This window comes from Lissotriton helveticus, chromosome 3_1, assembly GCF_964261635.1.
Source record: "Lissotriton helveticus chromosome 3_1, aLisHel1.1, whole genome shotgun sequence".
Taxonomy (NCBI): domain Eukaryota; kingdom Metazoa; phylum Chordata; class Amphibia; order Caudata; family Salamandridae; genus Lissotriton; species Lissotriton helveticus.
The window spans coordinates 1,294,521,141-1,294,545,873 of NC_136061.1; the positions used below are offsets into that span (position 1 = coordinate 1,294,521,141).

The 24,733-nt window shown below is 47.5% G+C and overlaps 1 protein-coding gene across 1 annotated transcript in view; it reads left to right on the forward strand.

The window, feature by feature from the left end:
• The window catches only part of LOC144824243 (otoancorin-like), an 84,915-nt gene that overhangs the window by 45,514 nt on the left and 14,668 nt on the right, over positions 1 to 24,733 (forward strand). The window contains exon 4 of the mRNA XM_078683385.1: positions 1,584 to 1,787. Within this exon, the coding sequence (XP_078539511.1) occupies positions 1,584 to 1,787 (204 nt within the window). The remainder of the gene's footprint in view (positions 1 to 1,583; positions 1,788 to 24,733) is intronic.

Genomic DNA, 24,733 nt, shown 5'->3' on the forward strand with positions numbered 1-24,733 from the left:
GCACATCTGCGTTTTTTATCACTTTTTTATCTCAAGTGATCTTCGGATAGACTTGGCCACCATTTGAATATGTTGACGTTATGCTAAAATGTTGGATGCTTCCTAAAGACTTTCAATGTATGGGTGTGTCACCTTAATTAATATCTGTTTATCTTGCTATATTTAATCAAATCCCATAAAAAAGCAAGAAGAGAATTCTTAGTGAAGGCCACCAGCACTGTGGTACGAGCAAAAGACAAAATAGGGTTGTGTCTGTGTGCCTGATGCAGAAACACCTCCTCCGACAACCAACCAAGAGGGCTTCAGATCGTGGGTGAAGATATTAGAGAGGCTTGGGTCCGGATTTCACTCTGGCTCACCCCAACCCCAATAGCAAGGTGTTGAGTCATCCCTCCCCTTATGCAAAATCAGACACTACCCTGCATAGATGCATTGGTTTATACGTGAACTATAGCAGAATTCCATCAAAGGGGGAGGCTTTTAAACGGTTGTATGTTCTTACAACGCATTACGTTGCTACGCATGCCTTTACCATGAATGCGTTACAACGGAATGGTATTTCTACGCATAAGCTTTTCCTCGAATTTTTCCGTGTTGACGTCATACGTCGTTAAGAGGAAGCGGAAGTTTTTTTCCGTTTTCTCTTAAACGACGCTGATTGTCTGCGTATCCCGACGGGACTTCTGGTGAGTTTGTTTTTTTGGGGGGGAGACCCCCAAAGCCCCCTTTTTTTACTTTTAACCTTTACCACATATGCCTTTACTACATACCTTGTATTAAAGGTATGTGTGGTAAAGGCTTTCGTGGTAACCACGCATGCGTTGTACTGCATGCGTGGTTAAGGTATTCGTGGAAACGGCCGCGTTGTAGTGGCAGTTTCCCCTTTTAAACTTGTGCATGGTCGGCAAACCTGCGAGAAAATGTTCTGCTGAGCAGCGAGAGGGGCAAGTTTATAGTGTGGGGGGGGTAACATACAGGGGTCTGCCCTACATCTATATAGAATAGGAGTGTATTCGCCTGAAGAGGCTTGTGAAATTTCGGCAGGGGTGTGTTAAGCTAGCTTTACTGATGTTATACATTTATGTTTAAGGGCGTGAGCTGCAACAATGCAAAAAGATGATTATTTCTAATAAAGGATTAGGCCTGGCATGGCATTCTTGCCTGGAAAGATGAGCCCTGACTGTATGTTAAACAATCCCCATTCGTGAATTAGTGACGCCTAAAGTGTGGCATTTATTATCAAGACCTCTAGTCACGCGCAGAGGAGGATGCTGGGAAGGTTACCACAGCACTGCTAGAATCTTTTGATCCGTTGAGCAGTAGTCAAACACAAACATAGTATATTTAAGTTTGGAATCTGAAGATTTGGGAGGTAACCTTACAGGTCGCCTCATCTTCCTTTTTTGTTAGAACTGATGATGCCATTTCTAAACCCTCAAGGTTTAAAATTGCCGATTTTCAGTTTCACCGGGGATGGAAATTTCTAGAAATAAAAATACATTGTTTAGCCCTTTACATTTCCCGCCTCTGCCCCATCATGGTCACTGCAGCTCTAATTCTTGATGTCTTCTTTTCCTTTGCAGATTTACCAGAAGCTACTTAAGTACATAGACTTTAAGAATCTCACATCCGACACACTGAAGAGTTTGGGGAAAGCAGCCACTGGCCTCAACAGGGACCAAATTGTCAGTCTTTCGCCCAGCGTCGTCAACCAATCACTGGAGTCCCTCGGCAAGCTCAAAGGCTGGTCAATGCAGCAGCGCAGATCGCTGGTTAAGAAAGTGAACGTGAGTACCCATCATATGGAAGAAGCATATACAATCCTTAAAGCAAGCCTTTAACATCTGCTGAAGAGTTTACAAAACCACAACTCTGACAGAGCTAAGATCTCAAATGGATGACACAGCTGAAAGTAAAAAGAAGAGGTTGGGCATCAAAACAGTGGCCTGTTTGGAAACTAGATTTAGCATGCTCTGGCCACTGAAGAAGTTTGAAGTTGAAGTTTAGAAGTTTATTGCACAGTTAATTAAAACCAATGCGATACAGTACACAATAGCAAAATGAAATACTGGCCACTGGCAATAGCTCCTGGTAGCATTCCAAGCATAGTTAGCCCATTATGCCACACTAAACAAATGCACGCCTTCACAAATCAGTATTGACCCTGCTCTTCATGGGAACATTCGGCCCAAACTTCCAGGCAAACCTTCAAGTGATGAATGAACCTCATTTAACAGTACACGTAACATATTACACAGAACAAAACCCAAACCTTTGGATGCAAATCGCTCGGCTAATCAAAAAATCTTTTCCAGAGTTGGATCGAAATCTACCAATTGTCCACCCCTAGCTTCCTAAGGCCTTGTGCACAAGGATTGGTAAGGGTGACTGATTAATTATGAGTGGTGCTGCACGGAATAAATTATAATTGGCTACACCTCTGTAATGATTAAACCAATCTACTACTCCTTGCTTCTCCCGGCCCTTCCATAATTCCTTCTGTGTGGGTGCCAGCACCTGGGTATTTTGCTAGTTCCTGTGGTTAGCATACACAATCTAGGCATCTCCCAGCTGGATGCCTTACCTTACAAGGCTGGTAAGATAAAGTGGCACATTAGTCTGCTCAATGGTGGAACAAAATTGCTCCTTCATTCTAGTGGATAATCACCATCTCTTTATCATAGGGTTGTAAATAAGCACTCTCTACAGCAAAAATGTTGCTGCAGTTCAGTTTTTTTTTTGCCTTAATGTCCACCTTCCTGAATAGGAAATCTGTTTTAAGTTTAATCAGTCCTTTATCTAAATATTTTGTTATTGTATTGAATAAGCATTGTTTATTTGCTTTGACTTTAAGAATTCTTTTCTATTAATAGGTTTATTTTATTTGTTTTTGTTAACCCATCCTAAGTGTAGTGGTTTTTGTGTTTTCTCAATTCTCAAGAAGGAATTTAGGGATCATCTTTGATTAATTTAGGGAAAATGTTTTCCCTAAAATCTGACCAATTTTAGTTCAAGTGCATTGTAAAGCTCCTATCATAGCAGTGGCCACGTCATAGTTACAATATTGCATGGTTGAGTACATCAGTGTGTCACAGAAACTACTTAGAGAGCTGAAGACTGTTATAAACTGAATCATTTGTATTATATATGGCCAAAACAAATGTGGCATGTATCAGTTGCGACTTGAAGTGGAATGATCCAGTGTTAATAGACCGAATCATGTGTCCTTAGGATTATGCGGGAATTGGTCAATACAAGTATCCAAGTTGTGTATCAGGAATAATATCAAAGCCCGCTGTAATAACAGAGCTTCATTCTAGTGGAGATCACAAGTTAGTGACTGCAAAATATTTTAAGGCTCAACCAAGAGGTAAAAACCTCTGGTAATTTAATGTGACTTTGTTGGAAGGATGCCACAGTGCACCTTACTGTGTCATATATTCCTGTTTACTCCATTGGCCCCCCTCTAGCCATTGGCGTCCATTGCAGAGCCCGCTGTGGTCAAGGAGTCACTCAGTGGCAATATCTGAGGGTATTCACTCTGCATTTTGTGGTGTGTTTGCCTCTGTCGTCAGAGTGTAGGTGATAGCGGTACAAACTAGCAAGCATGCTGTACATACGTTGTAGAAACTTAAAGTGTGTAATTTGTACTCTGCTGCTTGAGGCTATATGCCCTCTCTGCTGGAAGCAATATAACCATTTATATAACCACCGTTTATCTGTAAGCTATGTCCATAGCTCCAAATCCTGTCCAGCCTAAGCGCACCCCTCAAGGTCTGACGCGTCAAGCTGAGCCAAATGGTATAAAACTGAAACCAAATGTGTAGGACTGAGGAAGCTGAACAAGGTATGTAGAGTGTTAAATGTGGCAGTCTCCTGCGGAAAGTCATGAATGGCTGCCTCAACGTTGTGTTGGAGTCTGATGTAGTGAAATATGTCTAGCAGTGTTAGTGATTCCTTAGCAAAAAAGGCTCAGGGTTAATAAATAGACCATCAGAATATAGATCTCCCCAAGTGTTAAGCCCAGACATAAGAATCATAGCCCTATAGGCCACCTCATGTGTCACAGGAAAGGCAAAGTGGTAGGTCAGTGGGATAAGTGGTGAGTAGAGTAGTGGCCTACCAAGCCATTTAGTCAATCTATCCCACGCCACTGTAGTGCATGCAACAATGGAATCCATTGTCCCGGCAGAGTCAAAACACATGCCAAGGTAAGCAGATGCTGAGATAGGGGTCATGTAGCTCTACTCTACAGACAGGTGTGGCATGAAAGGGATGGATCTATACCAATGTATGGCATATTGTGCCGGGCACATAAAAATAGAACTTCATGTCAGGTGCCTTGAAACCTCCTTTAGAAAATGTTGCAGGAGTATATTCCATTGTATACAGGGTTTCTTACCGAACCAGGCTAATCGTATCAGTTTTGTTTTCAGTGATTTGAAAAAATGCCACCCCAGCAAATAAAGAATATTGGGGAACAAATGGAGCAGTTTTGGTAGTATAATCATTTTCATGTGGGCAATACATCCCTCCAAGGAAATCGGCAGTGATATCCATTGTGTGATTTTATCTGTTATGGCATCGAGGGCGATACCATATTTTACATGGATTAGTTCTCCTCTGTCTCTGGAGATCAATATTCCCAATATTCCTTGAGTTCCGAACCATACCACTGCAGCAGAAGTCTGATTGGAATCACGCAGTGGCAGAGGTGAAGGGAAAGAGATGAGATTTCTCTCAATTGATCTGGATGACCGATATGCCACCAACGTAGACAAACCCGCGAAGCACCCCATTCAGGATGATCCAGGGTCTCCGATATATAAAGCGAAATCATCAGCATATAATGATACTAGTATGTGCCTGGTGGGATATCTGATGGCATAGTCGCAGTGGTGCTGCCATAGCTTGGCTACCAGGGACTTCATCACCAGAGTGAAAAGCGGTGGCAACAGTGGGCACCCCTGCCTAGTGACATGTTCAATGGTAAATGGGAGGAAACAGGTGCCATTGATTTGTGTTTTAGCTGTTGGTTGGGAGCACAGCAGGGCAATCCATGCCTGGAAATTCGGGGGGGGGGGATCCCATGCACTATAGAACCACCATCAGGTAATCCCACACCACTGAATTGAAAGCCTAGGTGGCATCAAGAAACACTGCAACCACATCAAGATCTGGGTCAATATCTTGACGGAGCTCAAACAGGGTGCGCAAATTAAGTGCGGTAGCCAACCCAGGTTTGAAATCTGACTGGTCAGGTCACACCAGAAAAGTCATCAAGAGGCTTTCGCAGTTTGCAAGAATCTTTGCGTGGATTTTAGCATCTCAGTTTATAAGGGTTAGAGGCCTGTAAGAGTCACAATATTCTGCTGGCTTGCCAGGCTGGAGTAAGATAATTATCATCGCCTCACTCATGGAAAGTGGCAACAGGCCAATCTCTTTTGGCTCTTGATAGACTGATTTCAGGATCTGAACTATTGTGCCAGGGTATGGATTATAAAAATCAGCTGGTAGCCCTATAGGGCCAGGAGTTTTACCCGAGTGTAGCTGCATAATGGCCTCCCCTATTTCATCTTCCTCTTTGTGGAGGGGAATTCCTTCTGTGCATCGCCCAACCAATTCAGAGCCATATCCTCTAGAGATGTATCTATATCAACTGTTTGCAGTCTATGAGAAGTATAAAGAGGCTCGTAAAACATAGAAAATACTATCAATATTTTTTGAGTGGCCCAGACCATAATATCATCCTCATCTGTTATTTCGAGGAAGGCATTGGTGTCTCGGGTGTTTTGCATCATAGTCGCCTTTGCAAGCCTTAGCCACTCCCCTCTCACCATACTGCATTGCCGTAAAGTATTTGCCCCAGAAAAGACATTCTTGCTCAGCTGTTTACAACTAGTGGCCTCCCTAATCTTACCAGTCACCTCAAAGTTTGGCACATCACCTAGATTCACTTCCAGAGTTTAGATTTCCTTTCAATTCTTTAAAGGCTTCCTATATAATGCTAATCTGTGGGACAGAGTATTTGTTTCTGGAATAAAACTCCACAACCTCTTGTTCAACTCCTTGCGGAATGCCTCATCTAGGAGTAATGCTGGAGAAAGTCTTCAGGGCGCAAGTAGGGAGGGGACAACAGGGGGGCACAGCACCATTGACACCAGGGAGTGGTCTGAGTGGGTGCATGTTACGTGGGTTACCCCATGCGGCCAGGTTCCCAACTCTCCAGTTATGAGCCAATAATCAATCTAGACCAGCTATTATGGAAAGCGAGTGGAAGGTGCCCTCCTTTGCCAGTGATGGAGTGTCCTCCATGTTTCCAGTAGGCTATGCTCATCAACAATGGCTTAGATGTGCCTGCCTGCGGCAGTATGACAATGGGGTGTTGTATGGGATCTGTCCCATTGCGCATTAAGTGCAACATTGAAATCTCCTCCCCAAACAATGCATCTGGAGCAGATGTTAACAATCAGCCTCCAGAGCACGTACAAAATACCCAGGGTCTTCCGTGTTTGGATCATAACAATTGACAATGGTGATGGATACAGAAAACAGTCTTCCCCACACCAAAGTGTAACAGCCATGGGGTCATTGAGCGCACCCTTTGGAGCATGTGGAGTGCTCTTATGTATAAGTGTTGTGGAGACCTTTGCATAGGTGGAGTAGGTTACAAAATATTAACAGGATGCCCAGCAAACAGCAAATGCAGTGTGCAGAGATCCCTATATGAGTCTCCTGCAATAGGGCAATGTTATTATTATGCTTATCTAGGTATTCCAGTGTATGGTGACGCTTGCGTGAGTCACCCAGCCCTCGGATGTTCCAAGCTAAACAATTATATATAACCCATGTATTGTTGTTTTGTGGTTAGCCAGCATCAGCCATTCCTAGTGGAGTGTTGATATGCTGTTTGCTCACTTTGAGTCCCACAAGAAAAATATTCGTAGGGTCAGCAACCATAGTGGAGTCAGCATGAGTGGATGCGCACTAAAACACACATGTAAGGATCAGCTCAGCTCAATCTGAACCACGAAGTTGTCTCCCTCCACATAAGCAAATAATAGTGAAACAGTCTTAATGTCAGCCAGTGGATTCATAAAAGGTTTCAAATACAAAATAGACCAGAAATATGTGTGATCCATGGTTAGTTCGTACAGTAACAGCCCTCAAAAAAGGCAGGTGTAACAGTGAATAGAAGAAAAGAGGCGATAGAGGAGCTTAAGCAGCGAGTGGAAACATTAGAGCGTAGAAAAGAAGAGAAAGGAGGAAGTGTATATTCAGTTGAGGTAAAAATAAAGAGTGATAGTGAAAGACAATCTACAAACAGGAAAGTAGATAAGGGGTACCCTTTGAGGAGGTCAGCCAGAGAACCCAAAGGGTCCTCCTTAAGTGAACGAGGGTGTCCAGGGGACAGACGTGTACCTCAGTTGTCTCTTCTCAGCAAACAGAGGATCTAATGGGTTTGGTCGATACGCCAAAATGATTTCTTTTACGAGGTTAGGGACAATAGTAAAACTGCACGTCAGTGAAGGACAAAATGATCCCATTCTGTGCTCTGTATGCATAGCCAATGAGGTTGCTCATGACTCTCAGAGGTCTGCCTAGCACGCTGCTGATCTTTTCCACGCTGTGAAGTTAACCGACCTCTGAGAGCAATGAGAAGGATCTGGATATCTGTGAGGTGTGGGCAATAGGGGGAGTACGTTCCACACTACATGTCATAACCTCGCCAACCTGCTGCGTGTTGTTAAAGACATGGACTTTACCCTGGTGGGTGTTGTGGAGTCTTGCAGGAAAGAGTATTGCATACTGAATTTTGGCCCGCTGCAGCTTCTGCTTTGCTTGTTATGTATTTCCTTCGATCCTCCTGAACTGCCAGAGTGAAGTCTGGGTATTTGGCCACTGTACTTCCCTCAAATTGAAGCGAAGGTTTCATTCTAGCTATTCTTAAGGCAGGGCCCTTGTCACATTAGTTCATCATGCGAGCAATGACCAGTTGTGCAGGCACTCCTGACAGGGCACGATTCATCAGGCCCCGGTGACCATGCTCCACAATAGGCATTTTGGAGAAAGAGTTTTCTCAAAACAGTGGGGTGAGCAGTCGTTCCACAAACTTCTCCATCCTGCCAGTGTTGGTGGTTTTGGGGAGCATCATGATGCGCAGAATATTTCTTCAGAACCTTGCCTCCATGTCTTCATCCTTGGTGGAAATTATTTTGAGTACTTTCTCCATGTTTAAGAGTTGTTCACTCTTCTGTGAGACCCTCTCCTCCACTGTGGATATCCTCTATTCTGTTTCAGTGAGGCATCCATCATGTTTGTCCTGTATTTGCATAATGGAGCCCATCCTGGAGCACATGGCATTCACTTTGGATTCATTGGAGGTGAGACTCTGAGGCATAGAGAGTAGAAGGGATTTCTTGTCAGCAGCATCGGTCGCCTCCTCCATGGGGGTAGTCGTCAGAGCTATTCAGGTCAGCGTTGCCACCTTGTGTACAAGCGGATTTGCGGGCATCAAAATATAATTAAGTTTGTTTAGCTTCATGTTGGCAACAAGTGGCTTATGCTGGCTATTTCCCTCGTGGTGTGCTGCAGCATGGAATTAGGATCCCAAGGATTATTGACACTCGTTCATACATATGCGATGCTACCAGTGCCCAGATCAGTCTCCAATGTACAACTGAGGCCCAGAGAGGCACCAGTTCTCCCGCAGCCCGCCTCACTTCCACCAAGCAATCGAAGATGTACGAGCAGACCTGGGCGGCCAGGCTGGCTGGAGATCCTGACTCCTGCTTCCCTTGCCAAAGGAAGGCACTGGCAGAACCAGGCACCTCTGCACAAGCAACAGTGAGGCACACAGCTTTGACAAAGTTCTATAAGGCAATAACAGTGGAATCAGACAGTCACAAACTTTCGCCCAGTTTTACAACAATTTATCCCATAGGTGTATGTCAGTGCAGGCATATGTAGTTGGGGGACATGTGACAGGCACTAGGATGTTACTAGGGGCTTAGGTGTCACTGATTATGGAGAGGCACTGAATCAAACAATGTGGTCAGTATTTCGGGGCCCACTTTCGAGGGAAAATTTCAGCCCCGCCCCCACAGCTCCACACTACAGATGTCGACCGAACTCTCCGGTGGAGGGCCTATACGTGTGCTTAGTCTGATAGGGCAGCACAATGAAATGAAATTAAATTAAAAGGAAATTTATAAAGCACGAGACATTCACCCAAGGATATCATGGCACTAGCTCAACACAGGACATACCGGACCAGTAAAGGCAGCCTCAGAGATTAAAAAGCCACGTCTTTAATGCCTTCTTTAATGGCAACAGGTGAGTTACTTCCTTAAGCCGCACCAGAAGTGTATTCCAGAGTCTGGTCATACTGACCAGGAAACTTCTGCCACCCCAGGAACACTTTTTAAACCTGGGAACAACAGAGGGGCAAAAGGCAGTGTCATGCAATTTTCTGCTTGGTCTCAGCTTTTCAGTGTCATGCTGGTCATCAATGCACTCCCTACACCCGCAGAATTATCCCTGCTGCAAAAAGAGTGCCACCCTCAAACTCACCTCTGTGCAGGTCGAAGCCGGGATCCAATGCGGGTGAGAGGCAGGCAGTGGGCATATGCCCGGCTCATGCAGGACATTGGGGCACCGACTGCGCAGCCAGCGGCAGTCTCTCCCAGTACTCACTGCAGCAGGCTATAGGCATCGCTGGCGGGTCGCACCCCAAGCGGCGTCCTTACTCGATGGCCAACCATGGCTGCAGTTGGAAGGGGCTCATCCCTCAGTGTCACAGATCAACGGAGCAGCGTCACTCCAATTTGCCACCCAGCACTAATAATATTCAGGTACAATGGCAATCAGTTTGGATGGCAGCCGCCATTACATGCTCAGCAGTATAAACAACAAGGGAACCCGTATAGATAGTTGAGGACCTCGGGTGGTTACTGGAATTTCAAAACAACAAGGGTCCTGAACTTATATCAATAAGATTGAAAACAATTAACATAGACTTCAATGAGAACTATGTCTTTTTGTTCCAATGTCCAGCCGGGCAAAGGAATATTTATTTTATGAAATAAAGGGAATTTCAAAGATCCGAAACAATTCATAAACTGGGCACAAGCCTGTACCAAGTAAGAGGGGGAAAGGACAATACATGGGGAAAAATAACAGGCAAACAGAGTGGAGAGAAAGGTGGCTTACAATACAATGCACTCATGTGTAAGCACAAACCAACAGTAGCCGCAATACATGGTATACAATTGAAAGTTGCGGTACTGTTACAACAGTCGACGTTTCGATCCATATCTCCAATAATAAAATGGGATCATCTTCAGGACTACATAAAATGCTATTGCCTGAATTGTTTATAGAGATCCTGTTGGAATAAACAGGAAGCAAAAGGGGAAGAGACAAAAATTTAAACTCAAGAAAATTACAAATTTAAAAACCAGCATGTCAAACATTTTGAAAATTTGTGACAAGTGTTCAAAAACCAGTGCAAGGTTCTGTTAGGATGACTGACGTGAAGCGGCGTCTATTGTGCACACGGGGAGTGACAGATAATAGAATTGACTAAAAATTTCACAACGGCGACGCACGGTCTAGTGACCCGTTAGGGTGTGAGGCCGGTCGTGTCTTACTGTGCATTTACCGTTTTCGTAGTGAACGATGGACGGCGGTAGTGGTGTTGGTGCAGAAGAGCCATACTGACCTGATGAGCAGGCAGTGGAGGGCCGTCGGCGTCTTTATCTGGAGCCCCAAGGTTGGTGCTATACACCTGAGGGCAGCAGATAGCAAGTTAGAATTTTAGGGAAATTCACGTGTGCTGTTAAAGTTAAGAGCCATGATCAATGAAAAGGGATTACCTGATATTATAAAAAGGAGAATCTGGTGAGGCTAGGTGGAAGGTTGCGAGGTGTCAGAGACGTGTTCTTGACCCAATGCGGGTGGCCTGCAGAAAAGGGGATTGCTTTAGTTGGGGGTGCCATCGTTTAGAGTGAAAACAGTGGGTAACATGCAGCAAGGTGAATTACCTATCCAGACTGGCGACGGCGCCAGGCAGCGGGATTTAATTGGAAGGATAGCCTCGCCAGATTCTCCTTTTTATAATATCAGGTAATCCCTTTTCATTGATCATGGCTCTTAACTTTAACAGCACACGTGAATTTCCCTAAAATTCAAACTTGCTATCTGCTGCCCTCAGGTGTATAGCACCAACCCTGAGGCTCCAGATAAAGACGCCGACGGCCCTCCACTGCCTGCTCATCAGGTCAGTATGGCTCTCCTGCACCAACACCACTATCGCCGTCCATCGTTCACTACGAAAACGGTAAATGCACAGTAAGACACGACCGGCCTCACACCCTAACGGGTCACTAGACCGTGCGTCGCCAATGTGAACTTTTCGGCACCCGGTCACAGCTGAAACCACCGTGGGCCCCCAAAACCTTGTTCTAATCACAATGCACTGTAGACACGGAAAATACTACGAGAAATATGAGCACAATTACTCCAATGCCCTTTCCAGTAGTCAATTCTATTATCTGTCACTCCCCGTGTGCACAATAGACGCCGCTTCAAGTCAGTCATCCTGACAGAACCTTGCACTGGTTTTTGAACACTTGTCACAAATTTTCAAAATGTTTGACATGCTGGTTTTTAAATTTGTAATTTTCTTGAGTTTAAATTTTTGTCTCTTCCCCTTTTGCTTCCTGTTTATTCCCACAGGCTCTCTATAAACAATTCAGGCAATAGCATTTTATGTAGTCCTGAAGATGATCCCATTTTATTATTGGAGATATGGATCGAAACGTGGACTGTTGTAACAGTACTGCAACTTTCAATTGTATACCATGTATTGCGGCTACTGTTGGTTTGTGCTTACACATGAGTGCATTGTATTGTAAGCCACCTTTCTCTCCACTCTGTTTGCCTGTTATTTTTCCCCGTGTATTGTCCTTTCCCCCTCTTACTTGGTACAGGTTTGTGCCCAGTTTATGAATTGTTTCGGATCTTTGAAATTCCCTTTATTTCATAAAATAAATATTCCTTTGCCCGGCTGGACATTGGAACAAAAAGACATAGTTCTCATTGAAGTCTATGTTAATTGTTTTCAATCTTATTGATATAAGTTCAGGACCCTTGTTGTTTTGAAATGCCATTAGATGCTCAGCATGCTGGATTCAGCTGACCAAGCCGATAACCTGCAAGTATGGCTCTTGATTTTGCTAATAAAAAACAGCAAGTTGTATAGGCATCTCCCATCATATAAATCAGATGTGATGACAGCATTTCAGGCTGGATTATGATGGATTTGAGTCCCGGATGGCTGGAGCCTCACTTCAGTGTGGCCTTCTTGCTCATTGAATCTCTAGCGCCACCATGTAGCAGAACGTAATGCAGAGCCTGTTCCAACTTGAGATGTTCTGTTTTGCACAGCCTAGCTCCTATGTAGCTCATGAAGAGTTGATCGTCCATGCGGAAGCCTTTTGTACAGTTTAGGCAGAGGGATGAGGCAGAGAAAAGGAGGTAAACAGGGTGGTGTTTTGGCCTACTTGGAAGGGAGTCATAACCCTCAGACAGAAGGAGGCAAGTGTCCGGAGGGCTAACTTGTCTGAGAAGAAGGTGGTATATGAAGGGGGTGCTGAGAGCACCTGTAATTTGCTGACCCTTGTGGCCAATGTTATGGACTCTAGAATGACAGTTTCGATGGTCAAGAGCCTAAGAAGGCTATTGTGCAGAGGCTCAAAGGGTGCACACATCAAGAAGGCAAGAACCAGATTCAGATCTCACTGGGGGAAATGTGCTGCAAAGCTTTGGGAAACCTAGCCCTAGCAAGTGACTTAAATAAAGAAGGTTGATCCGGCAACTGCAAATAGCCGAAATGGCTGAGAGATAACCTCTGTGTCCAGAGCAGAGCCCTTCTGGGCTAAAGAGAGAGCAAATAGAAGAACGTGTGATAGAAGTTTAGAAAGGGGGTCGATAATGTGGGAATCACACCATGTCACAAACTTATCCCATTAGCAGGTTATACTGACTTGGTAAAGCAATGCCTAGCTGCTAGCTTAACATCACAGTCTTCAACAGGAAGGTCGAAAGCTATCAACTGTTGCCACTCAATCTCCATGCATAAAGGTGAAGGGTGCGCAGATTTTAATTCAGAACCCTCCCCTATTTCTCAAATGGTCAGCCTGATCAAAGGGTCGATTGTCATGCTCAACAGCTCAGGATACCAGGCTCTCTGTGCCCAATTGGGCTCCCCAAGAATAACTTGGGCCTGGTCACTCCTGATCTTCTTGAGAACTCTGAGCAGGATTGGTATTGGCAGAAAAGCATACAGGAGGCCAGAGCTCCACTCGAGATGAACAGCATCTCCGAGCGAGAGTCGCATTGGAAACTAAAGAGTGCAAAAATGCTGACATTGAGAGTTCTTTATTGTGGTGAAGAGATCTTACCATGGCTCTCCACTCTGCTGAAGGAGTCCTTGCACCACCTTCAGATGGAGATGTCCTTTGTGGTCTGTTGGTGAATATCAAACACAAGGGCACGTAAAATACACACCCGTCCATTACACTGCTCTGTGTCGGAATATTTACTTACATTAAACACCTCATCTTCTGTTATACCAAATGTTATCCTGATGTCAAACCAATAACTGTTTCAAATCCTTATTTCATCTTTAATCCATACGTTCTCAATCACTTCGCAGACAGCTTGATTTCACCATAATTCTTTTATTTCACATATTCAAATGTCCTCTGCGTGCCCATCCGGGCTTACAGCTGCAACACATGTGTATGAACCATTCATATAAAGTGGACATATGGATTCACCCAATGCATTTCGGGCCATCGCCCCGTCATCAGGGGTAACTAGAATAAACAAAAAAGAGACATCTAAACCACCTCTTCAATATCAGCCGTCTATGTCAAAATGATTATTTAATAGTGCTACCCCCATTAATCCTCCCTTATACAAACCCACCTCACTCCCGTAAAACACTCCCCTTGCTTAAATCAAACATTAATATAATAGATCCCCCAAACCACTAAACAATTACCTGTATTTAAAGAGCTATTTACCTATAAGCACCCCTTAAAAAGAATACATTTTGCCAAATTGCTGTAGCACGCTCTTAAGAAAAACCCCTGCCAATCTGCAGTGTAGACAAATCCTTCAATCCTATGCCACCAACCCCTCGATATCCCTATGCTTTATGAACTATAATACCTCCAAACTGCGTCCTGCAGCCTAATCAGCTTATCCACGATGTTCCTCGACTGCCGTAACGATGTCATGCCTCTGCGTTTAAAACTACTTTTAAACTCTAATGAGCCCACGATCCCCTAGTTAATCAAGGAGGTGTGACCAGACCCTGTGACCCATCCTGATTAACTTAAAGGAGTACTCAGTGCACTCTCTTAACATCCACGATCAGCCTCAAGAAATGAAATAACATGAACGCAAATAGCAATTGGACCAATCTCCCCATGCACAACCTTAGTAAATCCCCTTCTTTTTTCCGATATAATAAAATACAATGAAATGAATGAAACAAGGAAGTTGCAAACAAATAAATACCACTGTGAGAAAAAGAAATAAAAACGCAATCATTAACAAAAAAACTTTGTGATCTAAAAGAAACAACTGAATTTTGAACAGGATGTAAATGTCCCAAGCACAAATGTTAATATTGCTTTCACACAATCCATTTTTTATCTTCTGTGTCCACTCGCTGCCTCCGAAGTGATAGCACATTCTCTACCATAACTTAATCACAAGTTAACATAGTAGGCCGTGTAGGGTGCAAACTAGTGTAGGGACAGCAATGTTGCTGAGCAAGTGAAATGAAAATAATGCACTACTTTCCTTGAATAACTTAACGTGTTGATGTTATGCAACTAAATGTTACGTGCAAACAGATCGTGACCTGTCCCAAAAGTGGTCTGTTAGGCATCTTCGGCTGAGTTCATCCCCCTTGGCATTCAGAGAGCCCGCCAGCTGTTGACCAAAATACTAAATGTTCTGACCTTCCAGCAATGTCCAGACATGCAGAGCCTCCTGACAAAGGGTCCACTACCCCAACCCGCCCTGTTAGTTACAGTACTACATGACGGTGGTGTTGTCCATGAACACCTGCACCAGGCTTCCCTGATTGAGGTTAAAAGGTCTTCAAAGCTAAGCGAATTTCTTGAAGTTCCAACAGGCTGATATTGAGCTTGGGCTCTACTGGAGATCTGATCTCCACCTCTCTCAGATGGCCCCCCCATCCAAGAAGCGATGCATCTGTCACAGCAGTCAGCTTCATTTGGGGAAGGGAGAGGGGTCTGCCCTTCACCCAATTTCAGTTCATCAGCCACAACTGCAGTTCCCTCCGAGACCTGGACCAAGTCCGAGAGATCCCCAAATTCTGTGCCCACATGAGACTTCGGGTCCCACTATATAGCCCGCATATGCCAACGGGCATGAGTCACACACAGGATGCTGGAAGCCATGAATCCCAACAACCTCAGGGTCCTTCTCACCAAAATCCAGGATAAAGGCTGAAACATTGGTATCATAGCATGTCTGGAACAGCTCCAATGAGGGGGAGTCAAGTGTTACTTTGACAAGTTGATAGTGAACCCCAGTGAGTGCAGGAGGTCTGCCATCATCTGAAGGTGGGAGATGACAACCTGGGGTGAGCACCCCTTCAGCAAACAATTGTCAAATAGGGAAAGACTGGAACACCCAGTCTCCGCAGATGAGGTGCAACCCCCACCATCTCTTTCAGGAACACCGAGGAGTGCCGGTAAGGTTGAACGGGAGCACAGTAAACTGAAAGTGCTCTTAGCCCACCGTGAATCGTAGGTAATATCTGTGGGCAGGCAGGACAAGGATCCTGCACATCCAATGCAACTAACCAGTCTCCTGGATCCAGGGCAAATAGAAATTGTGCAAGTGTGAGCATCTTGATCTTGTCATTTTTCAGAAAGAGATTGAGAAGGCGCAGGTCTAGGATAGGAGAAAGGCCTCCTTCTTTATTGATCACCAGAAAGTAGCGAGAATAGCAACCATGTTCTACTCCTTATGCCTACACCCTCTCAATGGCTCCCTTAGCCAAGAGAGCCAGAACTTTCTGACGGAGCAAGGAGAGATGATCCTCTGTCAGCCATAGTAAGTATGTAGCATGGGTGGATAGGTAGTCACAAAGGAGAGGGAAAAACCCCTTTGGACTTTTTGCAAAAACCAATGGACCGATGTTAATAATCACCAGTGGTGCAGGTGATGGCATATCCTGCCTCCCACTGGATGCCCATAATGGTTGGAGGGCAAACTAAAGGGTTTTGGAGGCTGCTTCTGACAGAGGGTGGAATGACCCGATGCCTGTCTCATGTGGTTTATGAGACCCACGTGCAGGGAAGCCAGTGGTGACTGGGGGGTATGGACGCAGTTGGAGACCCCTTCCATGGTCACGAAAGGGGTGGAAGGCGGGCTGGGTGTGACGAAGGGCCATGGACAATCTCAAGGACCTAGCTGTAACTTTGCTGTCCTTGAGGCATTCCAGTGCTGAGTCCATTTCCCTCAAAAAAGTCAAGAGCCATAAAAGGGCATGTCCATAAGCGAGACTTGGGCATCGCTTAAAAAAACCTGTAATTCTCAACCAGGTGCAAAGTCACAGGACCATCGACAATTAAATTGCTCTACACCGGGGAGTCAGTTGTGTCTAATTTACATCGTATGGTAAACTTTGCAGCATCTCTCTTGTCAGCAATAGCTTGAGAGAGTAATAATTTATTGTTCGATCAATAACATTATCATGCACAATAAATCACATAGTGCACAGTATTGTATAAAAACATTAAGAACAAATTTAAAACAGTAATGGTCTTACTGGTCAAACCAGCATTTAAAACAGTATTACAGTTTTTGTTTTCACCATGTAACAATAAAATCAATTAAAAAGCTCATTCATTAAAACAGTCTGTGCCCATCACTTCCCCAAAGACCCACTGAACAGCTATGCCAACGACTTGCCCAGCTTTTTGGGTGAACCTTTATCACAGTTATTCTTGCAACGTTCGGTCTCTACCCCCAGGCATAGAGCAAATATCTAGATATTGCAAAAACAAGTCACTTTGTTGTGTCTGACCTAAATATGCATAGAGAATCAAGGAGGCGTGAGCAGGAAAGCAGTCAAAAAGCCAGAATGATCCATAATTTCCTTACGTTTACAATAACGGGACAAAGAAAAATAAATGTTCTATGGTCTCTGGGGTAGAGAAACAGGACGGGCACAGGGGGATATAGTAACATTTACCGAACTATTTTTCATTGAATTCAGTGGGAGAATTCTTGCCCTAAATTGTATATAAAGTGATTGTGCCTGAGGAGGTTCCATATCATCCATATACAAATCTAAGCTAAAACAACTTTTAAAATTGAGCAACTCAGAGGTTGAAGTGCCACGTGCCCTTACATCAATGCAGGAAGATTCAACAATTGGCCAGAACCTTTTTTGTACAGGGTAACCACCTTTTTCCCAATAGACTGTGGATCCTCCCATGTGGCACCCAAGCCCAATTTAAAAAGCCACTACCTGACCTTATTGAAAAAGGGCAGACGCCCCGTTTGTCTTTGGAGAGTTAATAATTTTGCTACTGCATCCTTTAAAGGGACCTGAGAACTACTAGTCCAAAGTCTCATCCGGAACGTTAGTGCTATGAGAATAGCGAAGTGTGAAATGGACTGTAGTCCAAGGTCAAGGCGTAATGGTAGTATGGGTGTGTTTGTTGGGAGGTTACAAATAGGCCTTAAAAATTAGTTTTCTAAGACCTCTAGCTGTTTAAGGGTCTCCAGTCCCCACAATTCAGCCCATAAAGGGCAGTGCCTAAACCTTTGGCCCGTTGTATTTCAAGAATGGAAGAGATTGGGCGGAAGGCTGAGCATTTTACCCTCTTTGCCTCTGCACAGTCCACCTGCTGTGATTTCAGTACATTCTTCCGGATTTGAGCTGACCATGCTAGGTTGCCACTAACTCTGACTCCCAGGGAGTCGAAAGCCTTGTCCTGTTCTAAATGTTGTATAACCAACATCAAGTTCCCCTTAGTGGATTTATAAGTGATAAAGACCATAAACTTTGTTTTTCGAACAGTTGATCTCAAGGCCCGATCTTTGCATGCTTCAGCGAACTTACTTAACACACTCTGAATACCTATTGGGGTTTTTTAAATCAGCAGTGTGCTGTCTGCAAATAGCAGGGAGGGTATAAGGCTACCAGCTAGCTTTGGGGGGGGTCACCTCCACAATAATAAAGTTCGCTTATGAGCCCATTCATGTACAGAGTAAACAAGGTTGGGGAGAGCACGCAACCCTGTCGCACTCCCTTGGAGACGAATATGTTGTTGGAAAGACTGCCATTAGAGTTCCACCTGACTTTGGCGTAGTTACCTTGGTGTAAGCAAGCCAAAAGTTGAAGCAGATCGCCTGCGAGTCATTAATCTTCTAAAGCGGCCCACAGCTTATTACGGTCAATAGAGTCAAATGCAATTTTTTTTTGTAAAACAGATTTTATTGTTGAAACACACATAGTATGCAAAGCTCTGTCATCCAGAGTCTACTGCCATCATCAATTAATCTGCATCATCTTCATCAATGTGTAATAAGAACATAAGAACTCCCCCATTCGGAATATCAGAAACAACAGGATTAGGCGCCACATCCCTCCCCCCAAGAGTCTCACCCCCCTTTGCGTAGCTGCTCGCTCCACTTAACCACATTACCATAACAGAATGCTATCCATATGTACCATACACCAACAGTGTTATTTCATAGTCCAACGTATCAGAGGGTTGGGAGGGTGACCACTTCATGCGGTGGGTCCAGGTCCAGCCCCCGGTATTCTGCCCACCTCTTCCAGATTTTGTAGTGCTTTCCAGGAGATCCCCTAGCTACAACCACAGGCTGCTCCAGACCCATACAATAGTCCATTTCATTCCTCCAGGCGGCAAGTGACGGGGCCCGATGCGCCTTCCATTCTCTAGCGATATCGCGCTTCGCCAGTGTGAGACCCAGTAACAATAATTGGCGCTTGTAGCGGTTGCCCCCAACCCCAGCCATGACATGCAATAGAGCTAACTTGGGGTCCCTCTGAACCTCCCAGGCCAGATCCTCCACTAAGCAACGATGTACCCAATCCCAGAACCTTCGCAGCGCTGTGCATTCCCAGACCATGTGCAGCAGGGTACCCGCCTCTAAAACACAGCGGAGACACTCGGGGGATGCAACCATGCCCGCCCTCCACAGACGCTGCCGGGTATAGTATGTGCAATGTAAATAGCGGAACTGAATCAGGCGCAGGCGCGTGGATATTGCCGCCCCCCTGGGACTTTCTAGTGCCTCAACCCAGTCCTCCTCGTCCAACTCACCAACTTCCCGTTCCCATGCAGTCCTAAGGCCAAGCAGGTCCGATGAGCAGTGGCGCACCAGCGTCTGGTATATGTGCAACAATTTCATGTCCGGCAACTCCCCCATAAAAAATTTTGCTTCCAGAGGGCTAAACTCAGGAAGCTGCTCCAGGCATACCAGATGGGGCGCCAAAGCGTGATGAAACTGAAGATAGCGGAAGAACTGGGTGCGGGTCATCCCAAATTCCTCCTGCAGGTTCGTAAATGATTTAAGATCACACCCTGACATAACATCACCGAGGGTAGAAATACCTATGGCATCCCATCCCTAAAAGCCCATCAGCGTATTCAACTGGGGCAGCTGACTATTTAGCCAGAGGGGGTTTCCTGGGTAAGCACGTTCCACCACCCCATCCTACGCAGTGCCTGCCTCCACATGTGAAAAATCACTTGCGTGGCCGCGGGAAGAGATTTCCGAAGTGGCGCCGAGTACAGCAGTGTATGTAAAGATGCTGAGCCCATCAATGTCCTCTCCACCGCATAGGCCGGGTCACCCCTGTCCCCATACCACCAGTCATTCAGCACCAGGAGGTGTGCCGCTTGGTAGTATGAGAGTACATCCGACGTGGCCAATCCCCTGATGTATGTGGATAAGAAGCATGTCCTCAGGGCCACGCGCTCAACACCCCCTTCCCACAGAAACCAACTGAGCGCTGAATTCAACTGTCGGAACCAGTGGGGCGGGATCACGTGCGGGTGGTTTTGCAGTTGGTACACCAGGCGTGGCAGCGCCACCATCTTAAAAATGGCAGATATGCCCAGTATAGACAGCGGCATCTTAGTCCATACCTTCAAGTCCTCACGTGTGCGATCCCAAACCGGGGTACGGTTGTGATCGCGGGACACCGCCGCGTCTTCAGATGGGTAGACTCCCAGATATTTCACCCCATCCGTTGCCAGCTGGAGGCCCGACGCCCAGTCAACTGCGACTCGCTTAACACCCAATATCCAGAGCGTGGACTTGCCCGGGTTCTTGTAGAGGCCAGAGGTTTCGCAGAAAATTTGTAGTATGCGCAAAAATCGCAGCCCAGAACGGGCCAAGTCAGTAAGAAAGAACAACACATCATCTGCGTATAACGCAATTCTATCAGAGTGATCTGTAGCCCACCGAAACCCTTCAAGTTGGGCGTCGATGCGCACCCACGCCACGAGAGGCTCCATCATGAGCGCAAATAGATACAGGGAGAGGGGACAGCCCTGCCGCGTCCCCCGCTGAACCAGAAACGGTCGGGAGACCGCACCTCCAACGCGCACCGATGCCGTGAGGCCGGTGTATAGCAGTTGAACATATTTCAGGAATCTGGGACCAAGATTAAGGCGCCGCAGCAGGGCAAACAAATAAGTCCAGCTCAGGGAGTCAAAGGCCCTGTCCATGTCCGCCAAGAACAGCGCCGCCGGCTCCCCAAGGCACCTCCAGGCAGATATCGTCACCCGGGCCCTCCTAATGTTGTGCCGAGTAGCCCTCCGCGGCATGAATCCCGCCTGATCTGGATGAACCAGGTCCGTAATATAGGGTTTGAGCCTAGTGGCCAGGGCCTTCGCAAGAATCTTCGCCTTCGTGTTCAGTAGGGAGATGGGGCAATAGGACGCGTGATTTTCCGGGGGTCACCCGGGCTTCAAAAAAACCACAACCTCAGCATGTCGCCAGTCCTGTGGGAGCGCCCCACTTTTGCACACCTCCTCCAGTACCGGCCGGAAGTGTGGGCCCAGCTGGACCAAAAACCGGTGGAAAAATTTGCTTAGAAACCCGTTGGGGCCCGGCGCTTTACCCGGATTTAATTCACCCAAGGCCTCACCCAGCTCCTCATCCATCAGGGGCCGATCTAAGAGTTCCCGTACCTCATCCGAAACGGCTCTCGGGGGAAGATCGTCTATGAAGCGCTGGACAGTCTCGGCCTCCAGGCACTCCCGGGTCATGTACAACCCCTCGTAGTACCCGGCGAAGCTCTCTGCTATCACTGCGGGTTCAAGTATGGGTTCCCCCTCAGGGGTCTCGATCCAAGGCAGCGGCTGAGCATGCATGATGCCCTGACATAGGCGGTGTAGCATCTTACACGATTTGTCACCCCATTGATAGATCTGACTGCTGGTGGCCAGCCAGGCCTGCCTCGCCTCGTCCATGAGGACCGTGGCATATTGCTGTTGCGCCAGGGCCAGTTGTCGTCTGGCGGGGCCACCATCCTCCTCCTGACCCCTGCGTTCCAACGCCTCCAGCTCCGCCTCGCGCCGCACTAGATCCTTGCGCTTCTCTCTCCTGGCCGCAGCGCACCAGGATATATCCACGCCTTGCATCGTCGGCTTCATGGCCTCACAGAGCCCAAGTTCATGGCCAGGTACCGGTATATCTCGACAGTCATGTGCGCCCTGTACTTGTCCTGCGTCAAGTGCCAGGTCGACATTTGCCACCAAAACGGCTGCCTGTCCGGGCCTACTTAGAGCGTGATGGCTACCGGCGAATGGTCCGAAAGCGCCCGCGGCTGAATCTCCGCTGACAGCACCTTGTGGGCCAGCACCCTGGGGATGAAAATGTAGTATAATCTGGAGAAGGAATCGCGCGCCGCGGAGAAGTACGTGTAGTCCCTGCGAGCCCATGTTTATACCTCCATGTGTCTATCCAGTCAAGGCCTATGGTCAAAGCATGCACCCTTGTGGTGGGCCCCTTCCCCTCCGGTGCAAGGGCCACCGCCACACTCCACCATCTATCACAGCTCCTATCCAAGATATCATTCCAATCTCCCCCTACGATGGACAGGGCATCCGGCATGGCACACCAAAGGGACAAGAGCCTCTCCACCAAGGATCACTGTAGCGGCGGCGGGGCATATACACTACCAAGAATCACGCTATCTCTACCAATTTCACCCTGCAGAAAGAGGTACCTGCCCTGTGTATCTGTCCATAGGCGTTTGTGTATATATGGCACTCTCAGGTGTATAAGGACTGCCACTCCCCTAGAGCCCCTTGAAAAGCCCGCGTGGTATGCATGTGTGAACCCTGAGCGCTGAAGACATAGGGACTTCGTACCAAGCAGATGGGTTTCTTGTGACAACAGTATGTCTACTCCCATTCTTTTGACGCACTGAAAGATCGCCCCCGTTTAACTTTGTCCAGCATCCCCTGCACATTCCAGATCAAGATTCGCAGTGAACCAGGGCCTACCCGCCCTCCCTCCCCGACAGCAGACATTTGATTGGTATATCACATGTGGGACAAGTGTGCCCAAGGCACAGCTGGTGCGGTACATGGCAAATAATGAGCATCAAAGCATATGCAAACACCCCCCAACCCCCAAACCCCAACCCCCAACCCCCCCGTCCTCCGCCCTCCGCCCTCCCCGTACCTCCCAAACATGGAAGCACCTGTCGCGGTCCGATCGCGGCCTGGTCCCCAACGGGAGATCCAGACCCACGTCCTCCAATGGATCCCCTTGTGCCAGCCCATTGGAACTAGGCTGTCTCTCCCACCCACCCATTCAGACCGGGTAGGGCTCCCAGCCTAAAGCAATAGTGCACCTGAGCATCCACACCCCCTATATGCATTGAGTCACGTTCATGGCCCACGACCATCAAGTTCCATCAGTTTGCTGTTCCTGTGAGGGGCTTTCTCTGCCGGCGACCGAGCCCGATCGCGAGCCCCTATTCGAGCGCGATCTTCTGCCGTGCCGATGCTGGCTTCTGAGGCCCTCCCAGGCAATTCCACTGGAAGAGGAGTCCTACTCCCTGTCTCTGGCCGCGTTGACCCTGACTTTCACGGTTTCGTCTGTCCAGTGGAAGACTTCCTGCGGAGTGTCGAAGAACAAGGTACAGGACTTGTAGATCACCCGCAACCGCGCCGGGTAAAGCAACGCGTACTGGAGCTTAAGGCCACGAAGGCGGGCCTTGGCCGCAAGAAACGACTGGCGCTGCTGCTGCAATAACCTCGTGTAGTCTTGAAAGATTAGGATATTTGCGTTGTCGTGCGTTAGCGCGCCCTTGAGTCTCACTTGCTGCAGGATGGTATCTCTATCTGAGTAGTTCAAAAACTTGGCTATGATAGGCCGTGGGCACGCTCCCACAGGGGGTTTCTTCACGAGCGCCCGATGGGCCCTCTCCACCACAAAGCAGTGAGATAACGTGTCTGCCGGGATCCAGCCTTCCAACCAGTGCGCCAAGAAATCCTCAGCCTTGTCCCCCTCGCAACCCTCCGGAAAGCCAACAAAGCGTAGGTTATTCCGCCAAGCGCGCCCTTCGGCATCCTCGACCCTCATGGCCAGACCCTTCTGTATCTTTTCCATAGCCGCGACTTTTTTCTTTAGGATGGAGACATCGTCTTCAACTTCAGAGATACGAGTCTCCGTACCAGTGATTCGCTCTACTGCATTCCGCAGGTCTTGGCGGAGAAGGGTGACATAGGCTCCTACCGCACCTATTTTGGCGTCTAGCATATCCCTCGACTGCGTGATGGCCGCCAGCAGCACCGCATTGTCAGGTGCCGGCGCCTGGGATCCCCAGGGCCCGCAGCCTCCGTGAACTTGTCCTTCGGCCCCTGCTTGCTCTGGCCCCCCCCGGCTCCACACCGCGCCATCTCACCGCGTTCTAAGCAATAGGAACTCCTTATGTAGGCAAGCTCACAATCCTGAGCTAGCCGTGTAGGCCACAAGCAAAGCAGACAGTTGTCCAACGCAGATTGTAGACCTAGGGGCCCGCACACAACGCCACAGAGTCCCTCTTGTAGTCCCGCAGGGCCAAAGTGCCGCCGGGCCACACGCAAAAGTACTCTTCGGGGGCCAACAGCCAACAATGTCCAGGCAGCCCCAAGGGACCCTGCGCACAACGCCTCCACTGGACCCGGGTGCCTCTAATTCCCTTCCGCCGGGGCTAGACCCGACCCCCGAAGCACCCTACAGCAGGCAGTCACGACCCACCACTGTCACGACGGTCCCACCAGTCGCTGCCGCTCGTCTCTCACAGCACCGGGCCTGGCAGGATCCCTCTGCGCCCCCTCGGTGCTCCTCCGTCTATATAGTGCCGCCGGTGTCCCACTCGCTGCTCCAGCGGAGAGCCCAGGCAGAAATGGTGTCACAGGGCGTCTCGGACAGTGGAACCCCCGAGCACCGGGACGCACTCCAAGGTCTTCCGAGGGCCAGGCGCGAAAACCTGGGATATAGCCGGTAAATGACCAGGACGGGTCACCAACCTCTGGGGCCACACTCAAATCCACCGGCACCCGTCCTCAATCCCACAAGCTTCCTGGCATGCTGGGCCACAGGCTAGGGCACGCTCTCTCCGAGGGCCAGC